This window comes from Herpailurus yagouaroundi, unplaced genomic scaffold, assembly GCF_014898765.1.
Source record: "Herpailurus yagouaroundi ecotype Mexico unplaced genomic scaffold, PumYag 180, whole genome shotgun sequence".
Lineage (NCBI taxonomy): Eukaryota > Metazoa > Chordata > Mammalia > Carnivora > Felidae > Herpailurus > Herpailurus yagouaroundi.
Window position 1 is genome coordinate 3679172 of NW_024412411.1, and position 19343 is coordinate 3698514.

At 39.2% G+C, this 19343-nt stretch overlaps 1 protein-coding gene across 7 annotated transcripts in view; it reads right to left on the minus strand.

Moving 5' to 3' along the window:
• C2CD3 (C2 domain containing 3 centriole elongation regulator) overlaps positions 1–19343 on the minus strand; it is a 148274-nt gene that overhangs the window by 62425 nt on the left and 66506 nt on the right. For all 7 annotated transcript variants that reach the window (XM_040489300.1, XM_040489298.1, XM_040489297.1 and 4 more), the window contains 4 exons: positions 17729–17901; positions 15754–15877; positions 9125–9393; positions 8673–8762 (listed from right to left, as the gene is read on the minus strand). In XM_040489300.1, the coding sequence (XP_040345234.1) occupies positions 8673–8762; positions 9125–9393; positions 15754–15877; positions 17729–17901 (656 nt within the window). The remainder of the gene's footprint in view (positions 1–8672; positions 8763–9124; positions 9394–15753; positions 15878–17728; positions 17902–19343) is intronic.

The following is a 19343-nucleotide window of genomic DNA, read 5'->3' on the forward strand; positions in this document are numbered from 1 at the left end:
TCAAAACTAGTAGTTCAGTCTAGGTAAGCCATTAATTTCTCAGCCTTGGTTTCCTTACCTGACAAATGGGAAAATTAGTGCTAACCTTACACATCAGACAAAGTTGTTTAATCATCAAATGAGATAATGGTTTTGGAAGAGTTTGAAAGAAGTGCTACCAAAAATGTGAAATGGAGGGGTTGGAAGATGGCAGCCAAGTAGGAGGACTCTGGCTTGCTTTGTCCCATGAATAAACTAGATAACTATCAAATCATCCTAAATACCCCAGAAATTGACCTGAAGACTGGTAGAACAAACTTCACAACTAAAGGGAGAGAAGAGGCCACATCGAAGAAGGTAGGTAGCGTTGGGGACATAGTTTGGGAAAGAAACTATTGCCGTTGTGGTGGGGGAAGAGCCATGGTCACATGGAAGGGAGATAGATTAGCACGGGGGAGTTTATGGGGGAAATGAATCCCCATAGCAATTGGCTTGGAAGACAAGAGGGGCTGAATTTCCTGAGTTCCTGTAATGAGTGGGGCTTAAAGCCTGGAGTTTGAAAGGTCAGCATGCTTGGCTCTGATAGAGCCTAGAGGGCACTGGGGCTGCTCTTGGAGAGGAGGTAGGCAAACAGCCTGGGAACACAGTGTGGGAACATACACTAGGGCACACAGTGGGAAAGTTATTTGCTCACTTCAGAGAGTGTCCCAGAGAGATAGAGAGATAGTGTTCACAAAAAGACGCCTCTGGAACGAGAAGTTGGCTGGTGTCATTTACATTCCCCACCCCTCAGCATAAACACAGGGAACCAACGCAGTGCTGACACTCATTACCTAACTTGCTTACACCAAGCCCCACTCCCCCTGCTTTGGTGCAACTGTCCCTCCCAGTCATGCTTGCCTTAGTCGCAGCACCACAGGCCCCCTGCCCCAGAAGACTAGCCCAAATCTCTGCTCACAATGTGTTTCCCGACGTGGGAGTTTTGTGGAGGCTGGGTTCCTGTGGGGTGGCAGTGGTGACAGGTTTCATTTCACACATAGACCAGAGCACACCTAGTTAAAATGCACACCACCTTCAGGCCAGGGACCAAACACTGCCCACAAAAGGCAAAGAGAGCCTCTGCAGACAACTGGTCTGAAGGATAAAGTGACCAGGAAAAAACAGGAGAGCACACGCAGCACATACTGGAGACACTCCTGGAAGTGCCAAGCCATGGGGAACAGGAGTAGCAGTACTTACATTGGGCAAAATTATATTGGACATCACTCCACAGGACACTACAGGACCTCTTCTTCACAAGATCATGACCCTCAAGAACAGGAGATGTGGCTGACTTTCCCAACACATAGAAACAGGCACAGTGACTTAGACAAAATGAGAAGACAGAGAAATTTATCCCAAATGAAAGAACAGGACAAGGCCATGGCTGGAGATCTAAGTGAGACAGATATAAATAACATTCCTGATAGAGAATATATAGTAATGGTCATAAAAATACTCACTGGAGTTGAGAAATGAGTGGAACACATGAGTGAGACCTTCCTTAACACAAAGAAAAGAACATAGCAGAAGCTCAAGAAGTGGAGGAACAAATTTATGACCCAGAAGACAGAATAATGGAAAGAAATAAAACTGAATAAAACAGAGGAAAAAAGAATTATACAAAGTGAGAACAGACTTAGGGAACTCAATGACTCCATCAAATGTAGTAGCATTCATATTACAGAAGTCCCAGGATAATAAGAGAGAAAGGGGGCGGGGGCAGAAAATTTATTTGAAGAAATAATGGCTGAAAACTTCTGTAAATCTGGGGAAGAAAATAGATATCCAGATCCAGGAGGCACAGAGAACTCCCAACAAAATCAACATAAGCAAACTCACACCAAGACATATTGGAATTAAATTGGCAAAATATAGTGATAAAGAAAAAAAATTTAAAGCATTAAGACAAAAGAAGATAGTAACTTACAAGGAAAAACCCATAAGGCTAACAGGATTTTTTCAGCAGAAACTTTCCAAGCCAGAGGGAGTGGCACAATATATTCAAGTGCTGAGGGGAAAACTCTGCAGCCAAGAATACTCTATCCAGCAAGGCTATCATTCATAACACAAGGAGATATAAAGAGTTTCCCAAACTAAAACTAAAGGAGTTCATAACCGCTAAACCAGTTTTGTAAGGAATATTAAAGGGGACTCTTTGAGGAAAGAAGAAACCAAAAGTGACAGTATAAAGGTAGGAACCACAAGAGCCATAAAAATGGATGTTTCTGTAAAAAATCAGTCAAAGAACTCATAAATTAAAAGGATATAAAATATAGCAACATATACCTAAAATGTGCAGAAGAGAGGAGTCAACAATGGATTCAAACTTAAATGACCATCAACTTAAGATAGACTGCTATATGCAGAAGAGGTGATAGGAAAACCTAATGGTAACCATATATCAAAAACCACTAATAAATATGCAAAGAATAAACAGAAAGAAACCCAAATATATCATTAAGGAAAATCATCAACCATGAGAGAAAGATAGGATCAGAGGAAATCTTCAGAAACAACCATAAAACAAATAATAAAATGACAATAAATACACATCTATCATAATTGTTTTCAATGTAAATAGACTAAACATTCCAATCAAAATACACAGGGTAATAGGATAGATAAAAAAACAAGACTCATCTATATACTGCCTACAAGAGACTCACATTAAACCTAAAGACACCTGCAGATTGAGGTGATGGAGTGAAGGGATGGAGAAACATCTATAAGGCAAATGGATATCAAAAGAAAGCCAGAGTAGCAATACTTATACGAGACAAAATAGACTTTAAAACAAACTGTAACAAGAGACAATGAAGGACACCATATAATAATAAAGGGGACAATCCAACAAGAAGATATAACAAGTATAAATATGCACCCAGAGGCACCTGGATGGCTAGGTTGGTTAAGCACCCAACTCTTCATTTAGGCTCAGGTCATGATCTCACAGTTTGTTGAGATTGAGCCCTGTGTCAGGCTCCATGCTAAGCGTGGAGTCTGCTTGGGAGTCTGTCTCTCCTTCTCTCTCTCTCTGCCCCTCCCTTGCTCATGTGTGCTTTCTTACCCTCTCTCTCAAAATAAATAAATAAAAATTAAAAAATATTTATGGATCCAAATACATAAAACAGTTAATACCAGACATAAAGGAAACAATCGGTAATAATACAATAATACTAGCAGACTTTAACACCTTACTTACATCAAGGGATAGATCATCTAAACAGAAAATCAATAAGGAAACAGTGGCTTTGAATGACCCACTGGAACAGATGGATTTAACAGATATATTCAGAACATTCCATCCTAAAACAGCAGAACACACATTCTTTTCAAGTACACACAGAACATTCTCCAGAACAGATCACATATTAACCCACAAAACAAGCCTCAACAAATTCAAGTAGATGGAAGTCATACTATGCATCTTTTCTGACCACAACTTATGAAACTGGAAGTCAACCACAAGAAAAAATCTACAAAGAGTACAAATATATGCAGGTTAAACAACGTGAAGTATTAATAAACAATGAAGGGTTCAACTAGAAAATAAAAGAAGAAATAAAAAAGTACATGGAAACAAATGAAAATGAAAACACAATGGTCTGAAATCTTGGGATGCAGCAAAAGCAGTTCTAAGAGGGAAGTTTATAGCAAATGAGGGCTACCTCATGAAGTAAGAAAAAAATCTCAAACAACTTACCCTCACACCTAAAGGAGCTAGAAAAATAACAATAAAGAAAATCTAAAATCAGTAAAAGGAAATAACAAAGATTAGAAGAGAAATAAATGATACTAAAACCAAAAAAAAAAAAAAAAAAAAAAGAGAGAGAGAGAGAGAGAGAACAATGAAACCAGGGGCTAGTTCTTTGAAAAAAATCAACAAAATTGATAAACCTCTAGCCAAACTGATCAAGAAAAAAAAGGGAACTCAAATAAATAAAATCACAAATGAGAGAAGAGATAATAACAACTAACACCACAGAAATACAATTTTGAGAATATCATGAAAAACTATATATCAACAAATTAGATAACCTAGAAATGGATATATTCTTAGAAACATATAAATGACCAAAACTGAGAAAGAAATAGAAAATATGAAGAGACTGATAACCAGTGAAGAAACTGAATCAGTAATCAAAAAACTCCCAACAAACCAAAGTCCAGGACCAGATGGCTTCCAGGTGAATTCTACCAAACATTTAAAGAAGAGTTAATAATATTCTTCTCAAACTAATCCAAAAAATAGAAGAGGAAGGAAAACTTCCAAATTTATTCTGTGAGGCCAGCATTACCCTGATACCGAAACCTGATAAAGGTACCACAATAAAAAGAAAACTACAGGCCAATATCCCTGATGAATACAGATACAAAAATCTTCAAAAATTCTAGCAAACTGAATCCAAGAGTACATTAGAAAAAATCATTCACCACCATCAAGTGGGATTTATTCCTGGTTTTCAAGGGTGGTTCAATATCTGCAAATCAATCAATGTGATACATCATATCAGTAACAGAAAGGCTAAGAACCATATGATCCTATCAATAGGTGCAGAAAAAACCATGTGATAAAGTACAACATCCATTCATGATAAACCCTCAACAAAGTACGTTTACAAGGAACATAATTCAACATAATAAAGGTCACTTAGAAAAGCCCTCAGCTGGGGCGCCTGGGTGGCTTGGTCGGTTAAGCGTCCGACTTCCGCTCAGGTCATGATTTCACGGTCCGTGAGTTCGAGCCCCGCGTCGGGCTCTGTGCTGACAGCTCAGAGCCTGGAGCCTGTTTCAGATTCTGTGTCTCCCTCTCTCTCTGCCCCTCCCCTGTTCATGCTCTGTCTCTCTCTGTCCCAAAAATAAATAAACGTTTAAAAAAAAAAAAAAAGCCCTCAGCTAACATCATCCTTACTGGGGGAAAAACGGAGAGCTTTTCCCCTAAGGTCAGGAACAAGACAAGGATGTCTACTCTCACCACTTTTATTCAACATAGTACTGGAAATCCTAGCCATGACAAGTACACAACAAAAAGGAATAAAACACATCCAAATTGCTAAAGAAGAAGGAAAATTTTCACTATTTGTAGATGACATGATACTATACATTAGAAAACCAGAAAGACTCCACCAAAAAACTGTTAGAGCTAACAAACTAATTCAGTAAGTTTGTAGGATACAGGATAAATGTATAAAATCTATTGTATTTTAATATACCAGTAATAAAGCAGCAGAAAGAGAAATTAAGAAAACAATCCTAATTATAATTGCACCAAAAATACCTAGCATAAGATACCGACGAAAAAACCTAACCAAAGAGGTGAATGACCTGTACTCTGAAAACTAAAATACTGATGAAAGAAACTGAAGACAACACAAAGAAATGGAAAGACATTCCATGTTCATGAACTGAAAGAATATTGTTAAAATGTCGATACTACCCAAAGCAATCTACATATTCAATGCTATCCCTATCAAAGTAACACCAGCATTATTCACAGAGCTAGAACAAACAATCCTAAAATTTGTATGGAACCAGAAAAGACCCCAAATAGCCAAAGCAATCTTGAAAAAGAAAACTAAGGCTGCAGGCATCACAATCCCAGACTTCAAAATGTATTACAAAGTATGGTACTGTCACAAAAACAGATACTCAAATCAATGGAACAGAATACAGAACTCAGAAATGGATCCACAAACATATGAACAACTAATCTTTGACAAAGCAGGAAAGAATATCCAATGGAATAAAGACAGTCTCTTTAGCAAACGGTGCTGGGAAAACTGGACAGCGACAGGCAGAAAAATGACTCTAGACCACTTTCTTACACTATACACAAAAATAAGCTCAAATGTAAGACAGGAAGCCATCAAAATCCTAGAGGAGAAAGCAGGCAAAAGCCTCTTTGACCTCAGCCACAGCAACTTCTTTCTCAACATGTCTCCGGAGGCAAGGGAAACAAAAGCAAAAATGAACTATTGAGGCCTCATCAAAATAAAAAGCTTCTGCACAGTGAAGGAAACAATCAGCAAAACTAAAAGGCAACCGAAGGAATGGGAAAAGATATTTGCAAATGACGTATCAGATATAGCGTCAGTATCCAAAATCTATAAAGAACGTATCAAACTCAACACCCAAAAAATCCAGTGAAGAAATGGGCAAAAGACATGAATAGACGCTTCTCCAAAGAAGACATCCAGATGGCCAACTGACACATGAAAACATGCTTAACATCTCTCAGCATCAGGGAAATACAAATCAAAACCACAATGAGATACCACCTTACACCTGTCAGAATGGCTAACATTAACAACTCAAGCAACAACAGATGTTGGCAAGGATGTGGCCAACATCCTCTTTTGCAGTGCTCGTGGGAATGCAAACTGGTGCAGCCACTCTGGAAAACAGTATGGAGGTTCCTTAAAAAATTAGAAATAGAACTACCCTACAACCCAGCAATTGCACTACTAGGTATTTATCCAAGGAATACAGGAGTGCTGTTTCAAAGGGGCACATGCATGGCAATGTTTATTGCAGCGCTATCAACAATATTGAAAGTATGGAAAGAGCCCAAATGTCCACTGACAGATGAATGATAAAGATGATGTGGTATATATATACATATATATACATACACACACACATATACATACAATGGAGTATTACTCAGCAATCAAAAAGAATGAAATCTTGCCATTTGCAACTACGTGGCTAGAACTAGAGGGTATTATGCTAAGCAAAATTAGAGAAGACAAGTATCATATGACTTCAGTCCTATGAGGAATTTAAGATACAAGACTGATGAACATAAAGGAAGGGAAGCAAAAATAATATAAAAACAAGGAGGGGGACAAAATATAAGAGATTCTTAAATATAGAGAACAAACTGAAGGTTGCTGGAAGGGTTGTGGGTGGGGGGATGGGCTAAATGGGTAAGGAGCATTAAGGAAGACACTTGTTGGGATGAGCACTGGGTGTTATACAAAGGGGATGAATCACTGGAATCTACTCCTAAAATCATTATTGCACTATATGCTAACTAACTTGGATGTAAATTAAAAAAAGAAAAGATTAAGAGACATCAACAACAGAAATAACAAAAACAAACAAACAAAAAACAACCCCCCTCCACCAAAACCCTGCCTCATATGATCCATGGCACCAATTCACTTCTCCAACCCTCAGTTTTCTCATCAGCCAAATAAGGATATTAGGCCTGTAAAAGTCCTCCTGAATCTAAAAATGTATAATTCAGTATTTTGCTACACGAGGGATGGAGAAGAGGAGGAATATAATGAGAGAAAATAAAACTTGCCTACGTCCCTATTCATTCAGCCATCCCTATTAAAACACATATACATCATTTAGTGAAATGGTATGAAGGTGCTATCAATACCGTAGAAAAGACCTAGTCCTAGGTCTTCCACTGAAGGAACTGCTACTTGGTGAACATACACCAAGGACCAGGCACTAGATTTCAAAATAATAATAGTTATTCTTTACTGAGTATCTAGTGGGTGTCAGATATACTCTTAGGGCTTCATAAATACCACTTCATTTACTTTTCCTGATAATGCTGTGAAGTTCTGAGGGTTAACTGGGATAATAATCCCTATTTTACAGATGAGAAAATGAAAGCTCAGAGACCTGCCCAAATTCTCCTAATTACCACATTGTATAAATAAATGACATAAGTGAGAAACCCTATATACCAAGTTGTACAGACTTCTCTCTGGTAGGCACATAGAGAGTACTTGTTTATTAGAGTATTGCTCAAATTTTAATTCACAATTAAACTTGGGAGATGTGTGACACAATTCTGGAAAGTAGATTACAAAATCGTAGGAAGGAAGATGGGCAAGAGAAGGAAAGGTGACATTTACTGAATGTCCACTATACGTCAGGTTCTTTATATACCCTATTTTCACCAGCCCCTACTTTGTAGACTTGTTGGAATTAACTGTCTCCATTCACGAGATAAGAAAATTGAGGCTCAGAAAGGTCTAGGTCACTGAGCTAGCAGTAAGTAGAATAGGACCATTATTTCCAGACGGCCTTGGAGGCTGTCTTCTTTTGGGCCTTTAGCTCTTTATTCTTTCTTCAGTGAGGGGGGGGGGTACAATGAACAAGAATGGGTAAATCTGGATTTGATTTTCAGTACTGCCACTCACTAAGTTGTGCAGTTTTGGCAAATCATTTAAATTCTGTGAGCCTAAATTTCCTCATTTGTAAGATAAAGATAGTAAGATCCTGTATCCCCACCAAGCAGGGTTATAATGAGGCTCACACAGTATGAGAAAATATTTCACAAAATGCTATATAATATAATGGGTATCACCATATTTATTTTTGTAGTATTACCACCACCATCATCATCATCATCATCATCATCATCATCATCATCATCAGCTTTCCTAGAGTAAGATGACAGTACAAAGTTTTGAGCTACTTTGCTTTGTTAGAAGACTTCTGAAATGATTAGGAGAGGACTTAAAATACCAGAAAACTTCTGAGGTACCTGGGAGAATTCAAAAGCATGTATTATGGGTCATGTTTTCTTTTGCATATCTTGCAGGGAGCCATGCAAGATCTCTTGTAGGAAAGCAAATGGGGGGAGGGGTTAGGATTAGAAAGTGATAATCCAGAATCTTTACCAGATCTTTTGACCAGCAGCTCTTTTGTAGGAACCTTTACTACTCCAAGCAGATAATCTCTGATTGACTGAATACTGGTTATATCAGTGGCTGTTAAATCAAACAAAAAAGAGAAATTATTTAATGCTCTACTGACCAAAGGGCTAAACACTTTAACATGTATTTCCTAGGAGAGGCTATATCATTCAAAGCAGAGCCCCTTTTATTTTTTTATTATTATTATTATTTAAATGTTTATTTATTTATTTTGAGAGGGCACGTGCATGGAAAGGAGGCAGAGAGGGAGAGAGAGGATCCCAAGCAGAATCCTGATACAAGGCTCAGTATCACAAAAAGTGAGATCATGGCCTGAGCTGATAGCAACAGTCAGATGCTTAGCTGACTGAGCCACACAGACGCCCCCAAACTGCACCCCTTTTAATTCTGGTTGTGATGGGTCATTTGGTGCTCACCTGACTTGGTATCTTCATGATAAATAGCAAAGGTGACCTCTGCAAACTCCAACAGCTCTGCCAGGAAACAGGCCTCTCCACTACAGTGCTGAGTCACCAAATTACATGAAAATTCAACATGATGGGAGAACTCAGGGCAGAAGGAACAAGCTACAGGGCGGGTTCGGCGCTGTTCTCCCTTGGGCAGGAAGGAGAGATGAGTGGTGACAAAAGCATTGACCCCAACTGTGGCACTGAACTGTAGAGCGGGTTCCAGTTCAGCCAAAGCCCTGTAAAGGGAGAAGGATGGGAATGAGAAGGTAGTAACAGAACTCAGCTGGACTGCCTAGAAAACATCTCCACCATCTCCATGAGGCCACCAAGAACACTACCCACCAGATATTTCCTATCTAGGCTTTGGGCAGAGCCACAGTGTGCTTTCTTAATTATTTAAATATCATAATGTATGTGTATGAGGTGGGGGAAGACAATATTCATCTGTCTACCAGAGTTACACTCTCCAGGGACACTCCATTTTACTGTCACTGACCTTCAGCCAAAGACTAGCAGGCAGCAACAGTAGTTGAACAACTTGGCTTTACTGCTCATTACACTGAGAAAGAACATACACCAAGGGAAATCATGGGGAATTTTAGTAAGAAAGTATCAGAAAGGACTACTAGCACTAGACTCATGTTAGTTGATTTAGACGTTGTTCCTGGAAGTGGAGCTTTGCTCCTGATAGTTGTTCTAATGAATCTTATCTAGGAGAGAAGACTAGGGGCACATGGGTGGCTCAGTCAGTTAAGCGTCCAACTTTGGCCTAGGTCATGATTTCACCGTTCCCGAGTTGGAGCCTTGCGTCGGGCCCTGTGCTGACAGCTCAATGTCTGAAGCCTGTTACAAATGCTGTCTCCCTCTCTCTCTGCCCCTCCCCTCCTTGTGCTCTCTCTCTCTCTCTTAAAAACAAATAAACATTAAAACTAGAATAAGGCTAAGGTTAGGATTGGTAAAGCAGCAGCAGTCAGTCACTCATTGTAGCCAGGATGGGGTGATGTTGGGTATTTTTGTGATTTCATAATGACCTTGTTTTGGTTTGTTCCTAGACAAGATTATGGAATAATTTTATTTTTGTCTCATTTCATCATGGTTGCAAAGCAGCTTTGTCTGATGCTGGTGTTCCATGAGATTATATATGCTCAGCAAGAAAACACCCAGTCCAGCTATGATTGCCAGGTCAGTTCCCAGATGTCTCTGGGGTTGCTCTTCTCTTTCTCAGTACATATGTTCCACACGTACAGACAGAATCTATCCATCTTTAACTGACACTCATAAAGAGCAGTCAAGTCTTTAGTGTGTGGGTATAGTATGAGGAAAACTCCTTTGCCCCAACTTCCCCAAGGGTACAAAATTGACATTTAGGCAAAGAGGTCACCTCTTTTTGAAGCATTTTCTGACAGCCCCAAAGAAGAGTTAGAGGTGTTCCTTCTTTACTGTACTTGGTGTACATTAGTAGAGGGTAGTAACTTGGAGCTTGAATCTTGGCTCTATCATTTAATTAAATGTGTGACCTTGGACAAGTTATTCAACTCTTTGAAGTTTCACTGTCCTCTTTGCTAAAATGAGGATAGCATAAGGATACAAATACTAAAGACGTATGTATAATTATATGCTTATTATATTTTCATTTCTTATGAAATTAAGTAACCTAAAATGATCATTAATGGGAGACTGGTGTATGTCTATACAACAGCAGACTCTGAAGTATATAGTAGGTATAGGAAACATGAGAGGGATGGCACAAAAACAGACACATAGACCAATGGAATAGAATAGAAACCCCAGAACTAGACCCACAAACGTATGGCCAACTCATCTTTGACAAAGCAGGAAAGAACATCCAATGGAAAAAAGACAGTCTCTTTAACAAATGGTGCTGGGAGAACTGGACAGCAACATGCAGAAGGTTGAAACTAGACCACTTTCTCACACCATTCACAAAAATAAACTCAAAATGGATCAAGGACCTGAATGTGAGACAGGAAACCATCAAAACCCTAGAGGAGAAAGCAGGAAAAGACCTCTCTGACCTCAGCCGTAGCAATCTCTTACTCGACACATCCCCAAAGGCAAGGGAATTAAAAGCAAAAGTGAATTACTGGGACTTTATGAAGATAAAAAGCTTCTGCACAGCAAAGGAAACAACCAACAAAACTAAAAGGCAACCAACGGAATGGGAAAAGATATTTGCAAATGACATATCAGACAAAGGGCTAGTATCCAAAATCTATAAAGAGCTCACCAAACTCCACACCCGAAAAGCAAATAACCCAGTGAAGAAATGGGCAGAAAACATGAATAGACACTTCTCTAAAGAAGACATCCGGATGGCCAACAGGCACATGAAAAGATGTTCAGCGTCGCTCCTTATCAGGGAAATACAAATCAAAACCACACTCAGATATCACCTCACGCCAGTCAGAGTGGCCAAAATGAACAAATCAGGAGACTATAGATGCTGGAGAGGATGTGGAGAAACGGGAACCCTCTTGCACTGTTGGTGGGAATGCAAATTGGTGCAGCCGCTCTGGAAAACAGTGTGGAGGTTCCTCAGAAAATTAAAAATAGACCTACCCTATGACCCAGCAATAGCACTGCTAGGAATTTATCCAAGGGACACAGGAGTACTGATGCATAGGGGCACTTGTACCCCAATGTTCATAGCAGCACTCTCAACAATAGCCAAATTATGGAAAGAGCCTAAATGTCCATCAACTGATGAATGGATAAAGAAATTGTGGTTTATATACACTATGGAATACTACGTGGCAATGAGAAAAAATGAAATATGGCCTTTTGTAGCAACGTGGATGGAACTGGAGAGTGTGATGCTAAGTGAAATAAGCCATACAGAGAAAGACAGATACCATATGGTTTCACTCTTATGTGGATCCTGAGAAACTCAACAGGAACCCATGGGGGAGGGGAAGGAAGAAAAAAAAAAAAAGAGGTTAGAGTGGGAGAGAGCCAAAGCATAAGAGACTTTGAGAACTGAGAGCAAACTGAGGGTTGATGGGGGGTGGGAGGGAGGAGAGGGTGGGTGATGGGTATTGAGGAGGGCACCTTTTGGGATGAACACTGGGTGTTGTATGGAAACCAATTTGACAATAAATTTCATATATAAATTAAAAAAAAAAAAAAAAAGAAACATGAGAGGGAAATAGATCAAATGCCAGTAATGGCTAAAAAAACAAAGATAAAATGTTCAAGGAGTGTCGTAAAAATTACACTAGATAATACATACAAAGCAGAGAACCTGTTATGGGCAATGAAAGGGCTCTTAACAGGAAACTCTCAGATATAGCATTGATAAGAAAGAAAGGTTTGCGCCCAAAGCTATTCTGAATTAATTCATTCAATAATTATTTCCTGACCATCTTCTCTGTGTGTCATGCACTGGGCTCAGAGCTAGATACAGATAGGAGTGAAAGAGCTATAATTTCTTACCCTTGTGGAACTTAAAAACTAGTGCAGCAAGATCTCTGTCAATCAAGTGACTATAAATATATGTATATATCTATGTCTATATCTAGACTGTGATTGCTTTTCCTTTGGTCCAATTATCTTTTTGCTAGTACTTCACCAGCAAATCAATGAACCCATTTATGTTCATGGAAATTTCTACTCATCCTCAGTTAAAGATCAGGTTAATTAAAAGACTCAAGTGAAAAAGAAAGAAGGGGTCTGTTTACACAGACATTGAAAATGTATTTTCAGGGAGACCACTGGCACTTCAGATGAGGGTTGGTATCTCTTGATGAGAGAAGGCTGACTTCAGAGCACCTGCTATCTGGATACCAAGAATTCCTTTCTTCAATAAGATGCAATGTAAAACTTATTTCTGATTTTACTATATTCCACTGGCTAATAAAGGTAACATTATTTATACAAATGGAACTAATTATTTGAATAGCAGTTGGTAGTTTATAAAGTTACTTCATATTTGTTAGTTCTTACACTGATCCTTATAAAATCAGGAGAAGTATTCATAATTTCCATTTTTCAGATGAACAAACAGACCCAGAGAGGTGAAGAAACTACCCCAAGATCATGCACAGCTAGTGGGAGATGGGGGTGGGTCCCGTTTCTAGTGCAATTTGTTTCCATTATACTGTGTTTGTCACAGAACTGTCCCAAACTATCAGAAGAATGTAGTGTTAGAATTGGCCTGGCTTCTTACCATTCCTTCTTGAAACAGTGACACAAACCAAATGCAGGATTTACAACAAACTGCCTGCCATCTGATTTGAGTTTCCCCATGATCCCCAGAAAGAGGGACTACTGAGTTTCTTATCTATTATGCAGTCTCTCCAAGATCTACTGACTGTCTAAACTCTAAGTCCTTCTCTGCCAGTTAAATAATAGTTAACGCTATATTTACAAATTCTGACCTTGGCTGGGTCTTACACAGAACAGGTATTCCATACACACAAATTTCATGCCTCCATGCCTTTGCACATGTTCTTCTCTTTGAACAGAATAGTTTTCAGCTCTCTTGGGTATTTTGACAACTCCTATTCTTTTTTCAAGACTCAGATTAAGAAGGGCTTGGAATGCCAAGTTGAGCAGGTTAGAGTTTATCTTGGGAACCAGTAGTCTCTAAAGTCAAGTGTGTACAACCTAGGGTGTTTATATATAGGATAACCTACTTGGGCATAGGAAGAAAATATTACCACTTCTATATTTGTTATCATATATGTTAAAGTTTTATATATGCTGTTGTAGATTTTATAACGTATTATAATATAGTAGCACATGAAGCTGATTTATACATGAATAAGTACCAGATATTCAGAGGGTATGCTAGGTATGTGAAACTTTTATTTATTTATTTATTTTTAAGTTTATTCATTTTGACAGAGAGTGAGCGTGTGCGTGCGTATGCGCAAGTGGGGGAGGGGCAGGGAGAGAAGGAGAGCGAGAATCCTAAGCAGATTCCACACTGTCAGTGCAGAGACCAATGTGGGGCTTGAACTCACAATCCATGAGATCATGACCTGAATCGAAATCAAGAGTTAGACACTTAACCGACTGAGTCACCCAGGCGCCCCTTATTTTTCTGTTAGTAGGAATGCACAATTAAAATTAGAAGACCACTGCTACTGACGATGGAAAACCATCACAAAAGTTTTAATGTGAGGGAATGGCATGGTTAAAAAACTACCTTGGTATCACTGACACTAAATATTCTCAAGCAATTACTGGAAATCCATTTGGAGAATTCAGTGATGGAAAATACTAACCAGGCTGAACATTTTACCAGTTGCTTCAGTGTCAGATCTCGCATGGCAGTAATTGAATTTGTTAGTTACAGAGTGCAAAGTTAAAGGCAAACGATCTGACCCTAAGTCACAGCAAGGGAAAAAAGGGAACACTTGCCTTCTTTCTTGAACTTGTGTCCAAAGTGAACTAGCCTACAGTAGAAGTATGACTTAGTTCTCTTTCTTAGTGGGTACCTTTTATATGCGCTAGAATTATGCTATGTGGTGGCAGGGGGCACAGAGGAGTTCGAGCAGTGATTAGAAGAACTCACAGCCTACTGGAGAAAACTCATGTATACCAATAACTGAAAGAATATTCAAATAACAAATAACTGCAACCAAGGTGCTAAAAGACCAGGACAAAGCACCCATTCTGTCTACGTGTAGGAAGACATATAGGAAGGCTGCAAAGAAGCTGCAAAGTCAAAGAAAATAGGAGTTTGTTTAGTGGACAAAAGGAATAAGAACACTCAAGGTAGAGAGAAGTATGAACAAAGGCCTGAAGGAGATAAGAGAAGGCCATGCTGTTCATATTTAGAAACAGTGCTCCAGGCAGAAAAAACAGCAAGACAAAATCCCTGAGAGGGAAATGAGCTTGGTGTGTTCAGAAACAATAAAGTCAGTGTTTGGAGGACAGTAAACAGAGGGGAGATGAACAGGAGGAGATGAAGTCATAAACATAATAAGGAGCCAGATCAAGTTGGGTCTTATAGACATTTAAGTAGTTTGTACGAGATGAAAAGTCACTGATGGGTTTTAAGCAGAGGTGTGTCAAGGTCTGACTTAAGTTTTCAGAGGATCACAATACAGAGGTTTCTGTATTGCAAACAGACTGAAGGGGAACAAACTAGAAAAATGGGAGGTGATACTCAGAGACTGGATAGGAGATTATAGAAGAGTCATTGGCCCTGGCCTGGTTTAAGGGTGTAGGGTATGACTATAAATAAGTGATCAAGTCGGGTAGAGGATAAGTTTGTGGTTTTTATTTATTTTTTAATTTTTTTAATTTTTTAATTTTTTTAAGATTTTATTTTTAAGTCATCTCCACACCCAACGTGGGGCTCCAAGTCATGACCCCAAGATCAAGAGTCACATGCTCTTCTAATTGAGGCAGCCAGGTGCTCCAAGACTGTTGACCAAAGTCAAGGACCTAAGTTGCTAATAACAGTAAAGTTTGCAAGTGATTTACTCATTTATACTCTTACATGCTTTCTTAAGAGAGAAAGAAAAAAAGTGCTTACTGAACTGGAAATCGTACAAATGAAGTTTTACATATATGAGCATCATATACTGTGTGGACTGCAATGAAAAAACATGAGGTGGACTTACTTGGCTGCTGCTTGCAGACCACAGGCTCTGATTATCTCAACTGAAATAGAGACAGCTCGGGCAGCAAGAACTCCCTCTGCTGTTCTTGGAGTACGCCTGTATTTTAGGCCCACATCCAGTAAACCTTAAGATTGAGGACAAAAGGAAAAAAGAAAAGTTAGTTGGCACAGTGTCTCTTCTACCAAACCCCAAGTCCGGGTCAGACTTGGGGTTTGGTAGACAATCATTAGGATTGCCTACAATCCTAATGAACAATAAGGGGCATGAGCAGTGAGATAATATGTCCATAGCCAGAATCATTTTATATTATTATACTTTAAGATTAATAAAGGTAGAACAAAAGTTACTATTTTCATTTCACATCCAAGAAACTATGGCTCAGAGACTGAACTGCTTGTCAAGATCACACAACTATCAGAGGCAGAACTTAATTCCAGATTTTTTAAACTTCCAGTTATCCTTATAGAATTGAGATGGACTCCAGCCTTTCTTCGTTTTTAAACTTTTCCACACTTACACTTCTATCACCTTTGTACCACTACCACCTGAAACATCCTTTACATGCCATCCTTTTACAAAAATTCTACCTTCGTACATTTCAGAGAAAGCTTTACAAGAGAACAGGGGTGCCTGGGTGGCTCAGTCGGTTAAGCATCTGATTTTGGTTCAGGTCATGATCTCATGGTTTGTGAGTTTGAGCTCTGTGTGGGTATCCATGCTGGGAGCGTGGAGCCTGCCTTGGACTCTCTCTCTCCCTCTCTCTCTGCCCCTCCCTCACTTGTGCATGCATGTGTGCTCTCTCTCTCTCTAAAAAATAAACATTAAAAAAAATAATAATAAAAGGGGAGCCTGGGTGGCTAAGTTGGTTGAGCATCTAACTTTGGCTCAGGTCATAATCTCACAATTTGTGGGTTTAAGCCCCATGTCGGGCTCTGTGCTGACAGCTCAAAGGCTGGAGCCTGCTGCGGATTCTGTGTCTCCCTCTCTCTCTGCCCCTCCACCACTCACACTCTGTCTCTCTCTCTCTCTCAAAATAAATAAAGCATTAAAAAAAATTAAAAATACTAATAATATAAAAATAAATAAAATATATTAAAAAAAAAAACAGAACAAGCTGATCAGTGACAGGAGTAACAACTCAATCTTAACCATGGCAAGATAAAAACCTCCTGTTGTGGCATACTCTCTAGCAAACATAGTAACTTGATTTAGAAGGCTAATTCTAGTTATCTGATGACATACTTGGAGGGCAGGTCATCCTAATGAAGCAATTAGGATGTAATTCAAAAGTCTAAGTTCTAATTAATCTTTTCCAACTTTAAATCCTAACCTCTTCCATCCTTACAGTGAATTCCCAGTTCATGCTAACTGTATTCCACCAATCTCACATCTGCTCATGTTGCCTTGGAATACTAATTCTCTGAATACACCTACACAACACTTAGGATTTATGCTGTGAGGCTTCTTAAATGCTTGCTGAAGTTAAAGGTGAAATGAGACAAACAATAGAGTCCCTGCAAATGTGAATTTTTTAAACTATAGGCAAAATTTGCATACAATACACTTATATATTCATTTTTCTAAGAGAAGGTAGATCATGGTTTTCATCAGATTCTTTTTTTTTTTTTTTTTTTTTTTTTTAAAATTTTTTTTTTTTTTCAACGTTTATTTATTTTTGGGACAGAGAGAGACAGAGCATGAACGGGGGAGGGGCAGAGAGAGAGGGAGACACAGAATCGGAAACAGGCTCCAGGCTCCGAGCCATCAGCCCAGAGCCTGACGCGGGGCTCGAACTCACAGACCGCGAGATCGTGACCTGGCTGAAGTCGGACGCTTAACCGACTGCGCCACCCAGGCGCCCCTCATCAGATTCTTAAAAGGGTCTCACACAATATGAACAGTCACTACTTATAGAGAAAAGGGATATTTACATGTACTGACTTCAAAAGGGAAGGGCAAAACAGTCTTCAATTACCTGATGACTGGTTCCTCAGTTCCTTCCTGTTCTCAAGCCTGGGAGTTAAAGGGAGATTAAAGGTCTGTATTCCCACATCCTCATGGTGCTGCATGGTTACCATGGCACAGATCCTCGATAATGGCAAGGTTCCTCTGGCAACCATCTGGTCTCTCACGTTAGGATAATAGTATCTGTAAGCCACACAAGCACAAGCTGTTGTTGGAAGAATTAGGTGGATAAATTATTCAGTTTGCCCAAGAGATCAGCTTTCGGTATCGAGTTATCTTTGCAGCCTGATTGCTCTGTATTTGTGGTAAACAGCTGTGGTCCAATCTGACTGGATTTATTGCCCATCGTGTGGAGGAAGAGCTTCATAAATTATACTCTATGTTCAGAACAAAGGCCAGCTTCCTACAAGCTTTCTGTTTGGATATCTGCATCTGACTTAGACTGCTGGGAGTAGCCACTTTTACGAACATACACCCTGGTGCCAGTGAAAGTGGTTCCAAATGGAGCAGTACCAATCTCTTCTATGGCTTCAGGCCTAAGTCCCTCAAATTTAAAGCATCCATTATTATCTACTGTACTTCCTTCTCTTGTCAAAACATTCCATTCTTTTTTTTTTTTTAATTTATTTTTTAAATTTACATCCAAGTTAGTTAGCATATAGTGCAACAGTGATTTCAGGAGTAGATTCTTTAATGCCCTTTACCCATTTAGCCCATCCCCTCCTCCAACAACCCCTCCAGTAACCCTCTGTCTGTTCTCCATATTTAAGAGTCTCTTATGGGGGCGCCTGGATGGCTCAGTCAGTTAGGCGTCCGATTTCAGCTCAGGTCATGATCTCACAGTTTGTGGGTTCCAGCCCCGCGTCAGGATCCGTGCTGACAGCTCAAAGCCTGGACCTGCTTCAGATTCTGTGACTCCCTCTCTCTCTGTCCCTTCCCTGCTCATGCTCTGTCGCTCCTTCTCTCTCAAAAATAAATAAAACATTAAAAAAATTTTTTTTAAAGTCTTTTATGTTTTGTCACCCTCCCTGTTTTTATATTATTTTTGCTTCCCTTCCCTTATGTTCATCTGTTTTGTGTCTTAAAGTCCTCATATGAGTGAAGTCATATGATATTTGTCTTTCTCTAATTTCGCTTAGCATAAATACCTTCTAGTTCCAAAACATTCCATTCTTGTATCAGTTTTAAATGAAACCTAAATTCACCTGACTGGTTTTAGGAAAAGTTTCTGGCAAGTAGATGGTACTCTGCCCTAGTTCTGTTGATGCTGCTTCTTATTTTGAATCTATACTCTCTTTGTCACTTCTTGGGCGCAGGGATGCAAAAGAGGCTGAGCCTCTGTATTCATGTCAAGTCTGTTACATGAATGGATTTAAATTTTATAAAGACTACTCTTTTGGTGGTGGGAAGACCAGATTATAAGAAATGGGTTTAGAAGCGGGGAGACCAGTAAGGAGGCTATCAGTAAATTAGGCATGTTATGATGAGGGCCTGAACTAAATAGGGCAGTAATAAGAAAACAAGTGACTAAATATTTAAGAGCAGTAGGAGGTAAAACTGATAGAACTTCACTTCCAAATGTAACAAGTGGTTAGAAGCATGAGATACAACTGCTCTCAAGAGCC